We start from the raw sequence: 12,358 nt of genomic DNA on the forward strand, positions 1-12,358 counted from the left end.
ATTACATGTACTCTAGTGAGCGAAAATATGAACGAAAATATGAATTGACATTCAAAAGTGATAATTAAATTAAACAAGAATTAGAATTAGGTTAGTTATAATTGTATTTCCCAAATTACCCTTATTTGAAATTTTTCTTATTATGGGCACTATCTTAATAGAAGAAAAGTTTAAGGGCCGACCTTAATATTTAAGACAAAGCACAATTGACGTTTTATGTATCTGTATTTTTGGTAACTAGTTTACAAACCCTAACCCTAATTAGGGTATCAACAACAGCCATCGTGAATCTCACAAAAAAATAATAATCTTGCAATTGAATTGCAAAATCAAGACCCAAATGAACCAGTAAATCAAGTCGCAAATGAACCCCAAAATCAATTATTTTACCTACATTTACTCTCGGATGGCGTCCTCGTAGATCTGTTTGTGAGCCTCGACGTTTTGGAGTTGTTTTAACCATTACAACAACAGGCCAGAGAGTTTATCGTGGATCTTTGTCTATTCTTCAGATGAAAATGAAAATGGATATGGAGGTCTGATTTCTGCATTTAGAGTTCAGGATTTAAGACAGAAGAAACGAAAGGTTTGGGGTGTTGATTGACTGCTGGAAGATGTATGTAACAGTATATTGGGGCTTATCAGAATGCCAAACGATCCTAAGGTAATACAAATATTGAACTTTGCTAATGGGATGAGCGCTGTATCCAAATACCTAAGGATTTACCCCCAAAAGCTTTTATTGATCGTTATAGGTTTATGCTTATAAGATGAGGAAATGTTATTAAATACGTTAAAGTGGTAATGATCTATTTATATTATTTGAGTTTGAATTAAATAGAGGATTATGGCAACAAGTAGAATTGATTAAAGCTCAACATGATTTGATCGAACTTGATCTGTCATTGATATCTACGTGCGCACTAGATTCGATAATTTATTTGCTATGTGTACTATCTTTTACCTAGGAGAGATACCTATGTACAGGTTAATCCCATTTGTTAATCTAGATCTACACCTAGCAAAATAAAATGAATTTAGTGGATCCATTGTTGTCTTGTTAACATAGTGATTTTTGTAATGATATTTGGCATTATGAGATAGATATGTATATCCGAAACGATTTTGAAACTAATTATGATTGTAGGTCGTTGTTTTAACATATAGTGAGGGAGGTGAATGGTAAGGAGCTGATTACCCGGCTTCACCATGAAGACTTAACAGTAAAGGAGATTAATAATATTGCTATCGCGAGTATTAAGGGTTTTCGATGTAAGCCAGATTTGGTAAAGGTGGTTTTTGAGAAAGTGAGAGTAATATAGTGATATAATTTGGTTACGAACATTTGGTTGGAAAGACTTTTAAAACTTGAAGTGTGGTTTCAAACAATTATTCTAATGCAGTATTCAGGAGTGAGCTACGTGTCACTTAGCACAAAAATCAATCTTTTTGGGTAACCGCTAATACTATTATATGTTAAGTCACATAAATAATAGAAGATTATCTATGATTAAACATATAATAGTATTAAGGATTACCCAAAAAGGTTGATTCCCTGCTCGGTGATATGTAGCCCACCGCTGAATACTGCATTATAATAATTGTTATAAAGCCCACTTCAGGTATTAAAAGTCTATCCATCAAAATGTATGTAACCAAATTATACCGCCATATTAGTCTCACGTTCTCAAAAACCACCTTTACCAAAAATGGGTTACATCGAAAACCCGTCATACTCACGTGAGCCGAGTAATCAGCTCCCTACCATTCACTTCCCTCACTACATGTTGAGACGACACCCTCCAATCATAATTTGTTTCAAAATCGTTTTTGATATAAACATCTATCTCATAATGTCAAACGTCATTACAAAATAACTCTCTGTTAACAAGACAACACCGAATCTACTAAATTCGCACTCATTAACTAGGTTTAGATTCAGATTAACCGGTACATAGGTATTTCCCCCAGGTAAAAGATAGTACATAGAGTACTTAGATTCTCGATTCCAGTGCATACGTAGATATTACATGACTGACTAGATTCAACCAAGATTATTTTGAGCTTCAATCAAATTACTTGTTGCCACAATCCTCAATTTAATTCAGAGTAGATCATCCACCACTTTAACATATTTAATAATATCTCCCTCTCATGTAAGCATAAACCTATTATCATCAATAAAAGCATTTGGGGGAAAATTCTTAGGTTGTTTGATAAAGCGCTCATCTCTGTTAGCAAAGTTCAATATCAGCAATGTTTACATACATCTTCCAGATCTACACCTGTAACGATCACGACAACTGTTTCTTGCTGGTGGTCCTCTATCCCCGTCCCTTGGATCATAATTTATAATCATGTTTTTAGGTCTGTGGTACTCATGACATAATGTCAACTCCCAAACTCTTGTACTAGACCTGCATAAGTGAGAAATATTTAGGTTTTCAAGAAACTGGAATGAAAAGTAAAAAAAAAAAAAAAAAATAAGGAGTCTTGTATGAATAGAGTCTAAAAATTTACCTGCGTAGACCTTCATGATGTCTCTCAAATGTATCAGTCTCATAAAGAACAATGTAGCTCTTGATGTTGTGAACTTTGTTGAAGAAGATGAAGAAAATACAGAGAAACTCGAGGCCCTGGTTGCTGCTGTGAATAATAACGTTAGCAGTCATATTGTTCATGTTCCAGCTGGATCAAATGTTCTTTCTGACGTATTGTTGAGGTTGTTTATATCTGTTTAATTGAATACATGTTTGTAAATTTAATGATGTTTATTTGTCTCATGGTTAATGTTTACTATCAGTACTTTTATCTTCAGTGGTGATGGAGAAGATAGTGGAAGCGGCTTTGCGGCGGCAGCTGCATCTGGTGGTGTATCTGGCTTTGACTTTAGTGTTGACTCAAATTTTGGTTGGTACCACTCTTTTTTAGCTATGCATTTCACATCCCAAGTTTCTTGCTAAGAGTTATTTGTTTCTTGGAATCTATATATACTGTTTATATATCTTTAATGATCAAGTTTTTTTCTGTCTGATGAAGCTATTATATTATTATTTTGTTTGTAAAATATGTATAGGAATCTTGTTAATGGAAGCGGGTAATCATTAAAACTTATCCGAACCTTAAAAAAAGGGCATTCGACCCAATATCAAGTTTGTGATCACAATCCTCTGTTTTTTGTTAATTTTGGTTGTTTGTATGTATCACGTATCTTTCTGATATTTAGTCTTTAGTGACTTGTCTCATTCTTGATCGAAGACCGAGTGCCTTTTGCTAAATTTTATGCATGCTGTTTTTTTTTTCTTCGCACTTTGAATGTACTTAGGCTTCATGCCTGTTTTGTTTACTTAAAACCAGCTTTCTTATACCATTATTATTTGTTTCAACATTTTTTTGTACAAGAAATTTCACAACTATAATTTATGTATGTTGAGCCTGTGTTCCACTAAACAAAGCATCTATTTCATCACTATTCTTCCCTTCCATTTGGTAGTTGGAATATTTTTGTTTCTCTAATCAGTGACTTATCAGTTTGTTCATTTGTATTGTAGGCTTCATTGAAGACTGAAACGGAAAACGAGCGTCTTATGACCATAGCCTAATATGTGTCATTGACACCAAAATCATGATTCGTGACGCAATTTTCTAAGTGACAGTAATAGATTCAAACGTTGAGTGTAGCTTGAATCACAGTGTGTTTAATTGTGTTAACGTTTGGTTTGTCATTGTTGTACCTCAGTTGTGCATCTACCCGTAACTTGACGTTTCTTGAGATCGTGACAACTAAAAAAAAAAAAAATCAACTAGAAATTGAAACAACATAGTGACGATGACACAACAGACAACACTATAACTATTCATCAAATTTTCGTGTTATTTTGATTTTTTTATGACCGAATTATTTACTTTTGTTATATGATAAAGTTCTAGCTACGTCAACATTACCCAATTCCAATTCTAGTGGAGTTCTAGCTAAAGTTGAAACTCTGTCAAATTTTCTTAATGCTTTAATTACTACCAAACATTCATCTTCATGAACATTTTATTCGGAAGTTAAATATATCATCAAGCAAAATACCATATACAAAGCGTTATATACATTAGTCGAATATGTTTTATTAATGTGACTTTTTGTTTATATCGTTTTATATCTTTGTGACTTTATTACCATTTACTTTCAGGGATTTACTTGTTACGTACTTAAGTTTTGTATTCATAGAAGTGTAATTTTTATATTTTGGGCTTCGTCATATTCTTAAAAACATCAGAAGATAATTGATGTCTTAATTCTTGGCCCTTACACTTTAAAACTTTGTCCAGTAGGCCCCTGATAGCAAATTTCGGTCCGAAAGTTACTCAACAGATCACAACCATTTTACTCAATAACACGTTAAGGACAATCCATCATTCGTAAAAAAGTATGAAAATCACCCGTAAGTCTTAAAACCATAGATATAATGACAACTTTTTGTAAATTAAACAGTAACTTATCTCCCGCAAACCCATAAAAAAAAACCGACAATGGAGTTTTCCTTCAACAATTTAACACAACATCAAACTACATGATATTGCTCGAATCATATACATTCTAGTCGCAATGGTCCTAATTCGTCACCGTTTCACGTATCATTGAAGACTTTTAGATCGTTTATAATGAAGATTGAAAATTCCATATTGAAAGTATCACTTAGAGTATTGTTACGGATTTTATTAAGAATTGAAGCTTAGAAAAAGATGTATGCATTGAGAAGATATTCTAGTGTTTGTTAGCAAGTTAAGGTGCCATGATATGTTGGTTCGAATGTTGCTATTTCAGAGTGATGAAGGCGAATTGTTCTTGGTGATTTTATATTGGGTGTTGGCTCAGAATTTTATTCACCAATATGTATCTCCTAACAAGATTTTATTATTATTATTGAGATGGGCCAAAATTGCATATATTTGTTAACTTAAAAGTCGGAACACCATAAGATACAACTGCAGCTCCAATCAGAAATGGGAGTGTACAAGCTCCGCGAGCTAGTCCCATAAAAGACCCAATCCTAGGTCTGTGTTTACAACCAGATATACAACAAGTATTAACCAAATTTTTTGATTTACTCGCTTCTTTTCTTTTTTTTTTTCTTTTTTTTTGAAAAGCAAGATAATTTTATTGATAAGGAAATGATACAAAGAGGATTACAACATGAGTAACACTAATTTGAGCGAAACTCGAGAACCTATACTAGATATAAAGTAAGAAACTAACAAGATGTAGAATACCTTAATTTCGGAGCAGTATTATCAAACTTAACATCAATCACCATTACCCTCATCATCTACTAATACATAAAAAGGATTGTTTGTTTCAATTCTGTCTTTGGAATATGTCTTATTATTACCTTCACCATCAATGTCCTTCACTTTATCTCTTTTCCTTAAAACATTATGATTTCGACTTTTCTGGGACTCCACATTCCAATCTGTTTCCTCCACATTCCAATCTTTTCCTTAAAATTATTACTCGCTTCTTTTCTATTACGCCCCCCATCTACTATATTCGCTTTTCTTTCAGTGGCGCATTGTTCACAATCCGTTGTTGATCTGGCCTTAATCCACGAATCAAGCATTGTTTTGCTAAACCGATCGATATCTTTGTCGGTAACATCCCATAAGTTGGCAATTATTACAGGTGACCCTGCAAACAGATAATATAATGGAGCACCTATTGGTGTATATGGTCCATTCAGTGATAATGATCCGCTGCTGCACCCCATAAGAAGAGTAGCTGCACACCTGTCAAGTGACTAGATCACAATACATGATGATTCTTAAAGGTGACATTTAGGCAGGTCAAATTGGTTGGGTATTCGATAATAATCATATGATTAAACATTTTATTACCATTTCATACACGAGATTAAACATATCCAGAACCATATAAACTATCCAACAAAGAATGGACTAAATGCCTTGTTCATTCTACTTACTCGTGGTAAGCTTCCATTATTGACTTAAAGTTAGAAGGTCCAAAGAGGTTTGCATGTGATTCGAGTACCATTTCAAGTGTGATTTGAGTACCTATCCAACAAAGGTCGATGAAGAGTGTGGCAATCATTCATAATCATAATATGAAATGTATGAACACCAATAGGTGATGGATGGAAGATAGGTCGGAGGATGATTGGAGCTTCGAGAGGAGTGATGATTCGGTGGCGGCGCCGGAATCCGCCATTAGTGTGTGTTTGTCTTGAAGAAGAATGGTGGTGAAACGGGCGGGAAAGGAAGAGGGACATTTTGGGGTGAATTAGATTGAACAAATTGAATTATTTTAGGCGATTACAAAACTAGTCCACAGGCCCGGATATCAGCAAGTGCAACCTCTGCTGTTGCACAGGGCCCCAACCCAGATAGGGCCCATTTTTACTGGATACAATTAATATAGGCTATTGGGCTTTATAATTACTGTTGAAACGTTGAAGCAAACAAGATTTCCACCGTACATTTTATAAGTCTATACCTTTTGTAAGAAAACTCCCTTATATTGTTTATAATTACAATTTAACCCCTCAGTTATTTAGTATATCTAATTTAATTTAACCTTAAATTTTAGTATGTAGTTATGACATTTTTTATCAGATTACACATAAATATAAATAATGATATAATAAAGAACTTTAATTTATTAAACTTACTTACTACTACATTTTATACACAGTATAATATATAATATATTATATATAACGATTATATTAAAAGTATTAGAACTCACACCCTTTTGTAACAAAATAAACAATTTACTAAAAAGGAACGTAGTATATAATATTTAATGTTTTTTTTTGTGTGTGTGTTTGGAGCCTATATTTTTAATTTGGCACAGGGCCTTGAAATTAACAAGCCGGCCCTGCTAGTCCACGTAGTATTTCTATATTTGAATTTAAATTGAATTGTTATTCAAGAAATAAATATATTTGTTCTAACAAGTGAATTTATAATATTGATTGATTAAAATCGGATACATTAGATATAATATAATATTGGTTGATTAAAATCAGATACATTAGATATAATAAATTGAAACAAATGAGAAAAAGTATATTGACTCCCTAACGATGCATATACATATTTAGCTTTATATAAAAGGAACTTTGATGATTTCCATATATTAAAATAAAAATTGTTGCATCATTTTTGAATTTATTTATGTATTAAATATATGTTACATGTCAAAGAATATGCTAGTCTCATGAGTTTGTTGTTGTAAATGATGATATTAATTTAATTAGTGACAACTTAATCTTTTAAAGGTATGTTTGGTAAACCTAGCTGGTAGTTGGAGCTGTTAGCTTGAAACTGATTGCTGACAGATGGTAGCCGAAGTTTTTTAAATATATTTAAGTGTTTGGTAAAGTAGCCGGGACTGTTAAGAAATGATAAAATGATAAAAATGGACGCGAGAAAATAACACTTGATGTTAAATATCATCATATAAATTTAATGAAACATAATCATTGACAAACAGTTGAGATCGATTGTGCTAGATTTGTTGTTCTATTTATTCTATAATATTATCATTATTGTATTTATAATCGTTATTATATTATAGTATATTATAAATTATATTTATAATTTTAATAATAATTTATTATAACTTGCGATATTGTGGATTAATATCAATAATTAATATGTAATTAGGATTGTGTTTCAGGGATCATCAAATTATAATCCCTTTTTCAACATTATAAGTGTGCATGTTATAATTTTAACCTATACTAGGCTCATATCAAATCATAAGCTCATGTGTAGAACAAACTTTTAAAAACTTACTTTACTTAAAAACTAATTTAAACACCATGAAATACATAAGCTTATAAGCCATTAACTAGTGTACACCCTATTAAGATTCGACGTCGTGACAATATCCTACCCTTAAAGAACCAATATTCTCGTTAGTTACGATTGACACCCTCTCTTGGGGTCCAAGTCACACTTCATATGCCATCACTCTGATGACTAGTTGGTCACAATTGGCACCCGTTTTTCGAATCAAGTCTCCACTTCATAGGTTGCAACTTATAACGACTCGTCCTAATCCGTCTGGACGGATACATTACATTTGGTTACATCGCGAGGTACTTGACCTCTATATGATACATTTTACAAACATTGCATTCGTTTTTAAAAGACAAACTTTCTTCACATCGAAAGTTGACGGCATGCATACCATTTCATAATATATCCAACTATAATTGACTTAATAATAATCTTGATGAACTCAACGACTCGAATGCAACGTCTTTTGAAATATGTCATGAATGACTCCAAGTAATATCTCTAAAATGAGCAAATGCACAACGGAAGATTTCTTTCATACCTGAGAATAAACATGCTTTAAAGTGTCAACCAAAAGGTTGGTGAGTTCATTAGTTTATCATAAACAATCATTTCCAATAATATAATAGACCACAAGATTTCATTTCCATTTCTCATAAATATACGTCCCATACATAGAGACAAAAATCATTCATATGGATTGAACACCTGGTAATCGACCTTAACAAGATGCATATAGAATATCCCCATCATTCCGGGACTCCCTTCGGACATGATAAATTCGAAGTACTAAAGCATTCGGTACTTTGAATGGGGCTTGTTGGGCCCGATAGATCTATCTTTAGGATTCGCGTCAATTAGGGTGTTTGTTCCCTAATTCTTAGATTACCAGACTAAAAGGGGCATATTCGATTCGATAATTCAACCATAGAATGTAGTTTCGATTACTTGTGTCTATTTCGTAAAACAGTTATAAAAGCAGCGCATGTATTCTCAGTTCCAAAAATATATATTGCAAAAGCATTTAAAAGGGGAGCAAATGAAACTCACCATACGATATTTTGTAGTAAAAATATGCATACAACGATACTGAACAATGCAGGGTTGACCTCAGATTCACGAACCTATATCAATTATATATATTAACACATTGTAATCGAACAAATTTATATATGTTATTATTAGTGATATAATTGTTATATTAATAAATTATATGTTTCATTAATAACTTAATTAATATATTTATTTTATATACTTTTAAATAATACTTAATATTTATCATAAGAGTATTAATTTAGTTTTGTTAAATATACCTTTATATAAGTAATTATTATTGTAATAATAATAATATTAATAGTAATATTGATAATAATAATAATAATAATATAGTTGTAATAATACTAATAATGATACTAGTAGTAAAAATGATAATATTAATAATAATGATAAAAATAATAATATTGATGTTAAAAATAATAATAATAACAATAATAATAATAATAATATTAGGACCCCGAAGTTGTATAGTGTTAATGTGAAATAAGCTTAATTGAAGGTTCTTTAGAAGAGGGCTATATAAGGAACCTAAGTAGTCCTAATTAGATAGCCATTGCATTGTAACTGAGTTCTAGAAGCTGTGAAATGTAATTGTACCGATTCTCTCTAATACCGAGTCTCATGCTTACATACCGAATCTCTCTTTATCTTATCATTTCTCTCAATCTCAACATGATCTGACCTATCAAATAATAATAATAATAATAATAATAATAATAATAATAATAATAATAATAATAATAATAATAATAATAATAATAATAATAATAATAATAATAATAATAATAATAGTAATGATAATAAAATTAGTAATAATAATGATAATAATAGTAATGATAAAGATAATAATATTGATAATAAAAATAATATTTTATAAAAATCATGTTAATAATAATAATAATAATAATCATAATGATCACAGCCCAAACTATAATTATCTAAGCCCAATTCATTAAACAAAATAGGGCCCAAAAGAGAGAAAACACCAAGTCCGTTTAACTGCTTTTAAGAAACATGTTTTCGGTGTTTTAGTCTTGTTAGTAGGGACCGACAAAAGCAAGTTGCAGCAGCTGGTCATACTATCTTTATACACCATTATAAATCAGAAAATTAAAAGCAGGAAAGAGGCATGGTTGTATCAGTTTATTACGGTTGTGGTGGTTGTTTGGTATTGAAATAGAAAACATCAATATACACCAACATAGCAGCGAATAATCACAGGTAATGTGGATTCAGTTTGATCAGGAATTCATAACAAAATTAACAGCCATCTTTAGTCTTTATCATCAATCTTCATGTGGGTTTGTGTTGTGTTGCGTAAACAGCGACTAATAACAGTGGTTTTGGTTACGATTTGAACAGCAAAACATGAACAAGTGGTGTTCAATGGTGGTTGTTTTACGGTCACGATGGTTTCACGGTGGTGGGTGAGTGTGATGGTTCCTTGGTTCGAACTTCATTTAGAAACGAGAAAGATAGATAGAGAAAGAGAAGAGAGAGAGGTGTAGGGTGGCGATTGTGGTTGTGTAAATGGTTTGAGTGTGGCGGTTTTCCGGTAACAAAACCCAACAGTAGTTGTAGGAACAATAACAGAAAAATTAAAGTGGGTTTTTGTGTTTAATGATGGTGGAAGGTGATTGAATATAATGGTGGTTGTTGGTGGTGGTTGATGTTGGTGTTAAGATGGTAGAAGGTGGTGATATATGTGGATTGTGATGACCTCCGGTGGTGATGTGGGTTTATGGGTTAACCGAAATAGTAGCAGAAGCATACGGTAGCAATAGCTTAGTTCCACAACGATGGCTCATTAACTTCGTTATTGTTGTACAGGAACCAAAAATGCAGCAGTAACATAAACGGCAGATTAGTAGCAGCCATGGATCAAGTTTTTGTTTAAAGGTGATGATCTGTTATGATTTATGGTTGGATGGTCAAACAAAAATTGAAACAATCAACTATATATATGTAGTTCGGTTTGCTTGAATAGGAATAAGAATGAAGTAGAAATAGTGGCGGTTGGTTGTAGAAACAGGAAGACAAATAGTTCGAGCATTTACAGGAGGTAATAGTTGCCGGTGGTGTTTATATATTGGTGAATGTTAGCAAAGAAAGTGGTGGATGGTTCACAATGAAACAAGGAAACGATTATGGTGGTGCCGAGTCTTGTAGAACCATGGTGGTTCTTGGTTACATATAAGAGAGAGAACGAGAGGGATGATGAAAGATGATAGTGGCGGTTGTAGGATGGTGATAGGACGGTTGTGGTCACGGAGAATAAGGGTGGTAAGGGGTTGATCCCTAATGTCACATATATGTATTCATATATATAGATATAGATATATGAATTGTAATAATTATAATAATTAATAATAATAATAATAAAATGATTTTTAACTCTAGTGAATGATTGAATGAACAAACATGCCTATCAATAGTTCAGCAGCCCACAGTCTTATTTTTAGATATATCATCGTGATCCGTTGTTAAATCAGTGATGGATAAAAGTCTTCAGAAAAATTCCAAATTTTTACAGTAATTATATTTATTTATTTTAGTCATTATGGTATAAAATTTGGTCATTAATTATTAAATAAAAATTACATCAAATGTCCCTCTCAATTCTGGGTAAAATATAAAAAGTGTTAAATTTTAATAACTAAATCCTAAATACATTTTTAGTAAGCCTAAAATTTATAGAACTCATTTTTGAATCACCGTTTATTTTAAAAAATCACATAAGTTCGTTTTTAACTTGATTAATAACTATCAAGATGACAATCGAGTGCTACGAGCGTTTATTAAATAAATTCTAAATCATATATATATATATATATATATATATATATATATATATATATATATATATATATATATATATATATATATATATATATATTCAATATACTTTTCATATATATATATATATATATATATATATATATATATATATATATATATATATATATATATATATATATTATAGTAATATTATATATTATTTTTATTTACACAAATGAATTAAATCACATATGTTTCTCTTTCATATTTATATATTTATATTTAAATATATATGTATTTATTTACAGATAGTGGTTCGTGAATTGTCGGAAATAGTCGACGGTCAAATGAATATTTGAAACACAGTTCAAAATTTTTGAAATTTCAACATTACAGCCTTTGCTTATCGTGTCGGAAACATTAAATCATTTGAAGATTAAGTTTAAATTTGATTGGAAATTTTCGGGTTGTCACAGTACCTACCCGTTAAAGAAATTTCGTCCCGAAATTTGATTGGGATGGTCATGGCTGACAATAAGTATGTTTTCATGATGCATACAAGCTGAAAATTAGAGTTTTATCACCATTGAGTAATATAGATAAAACAATTCGATTACGCGAAGAGTATAAGTGAAGCTATCACAAAAGAATGAAATGAGTAAATGCAAGTTCGTCTTAACCGGTGACGTAGTCACGGTTGATTTCTGGAATT

General features: G+C 31.4%; 1 protein-coding gene across 2 annotated transcripts; it reads left to right on the plus strand.

Moving 5' to 3' along the window:
• The first annotated feature begins 239 nt into the window (after positions 1 to 239).
• Positions 240 to 3,892, plus strand: LOC139857541 (26S proteasome non-ATPase regulatory subunit 4 homolog). 2 transcript variants are annotated; one of them, XM_071846350.1, is made up of 4 exons: positions 240 to 664; positions 2,278 to 2,722; positions 2,804 to 2,910; positions 3,552 to 3,892. In XM_071846350.1, exons 2-4 carry the CDS (start codon positions 2,535 to 2,537, stop codon positions 3,566 to 3,568), a joined length of 312 nt encoding a protein of 103 aa, XP_071702451.1. In that variant the 5' UTR covers positions 240 to 664; positions 2,278 to 2,534; the 3' UTR covers positions 3,569 to 3,892. The 2 variants fall into 2 exon arrangements, with proteins under 2 accessions (XP_071702451.1, XP_071702452.1); XM_071846351.1 differs by lacking the exon at positions 240 to 664 and having other exon boundaries at positions 1,948 to 2,722; positions 2,819 to 2,910.
• Positions 3,893 to 12,358: the final 8,466 nt, after the last annotated feature.

This window comes from Rutidosis leptorrhynchoides, chromosome 7 (assembly GCF_046630445.1).
Source record: "Rutidosis leptorrhynchoides isolate AG116_Rl617_1_P2 chromosome 7, CSIRO_AGI_Rlap_v1, whole genome shotgun sequence".
Classification (NCBI taxonomy): domain Eukaryota; kingdom Viridiplantae; phylum Streptophyta; class Magnoliopsida; order Asterales; family Asteraceae; genus Rutidosis; species Rutidosis leptorrhynchoides.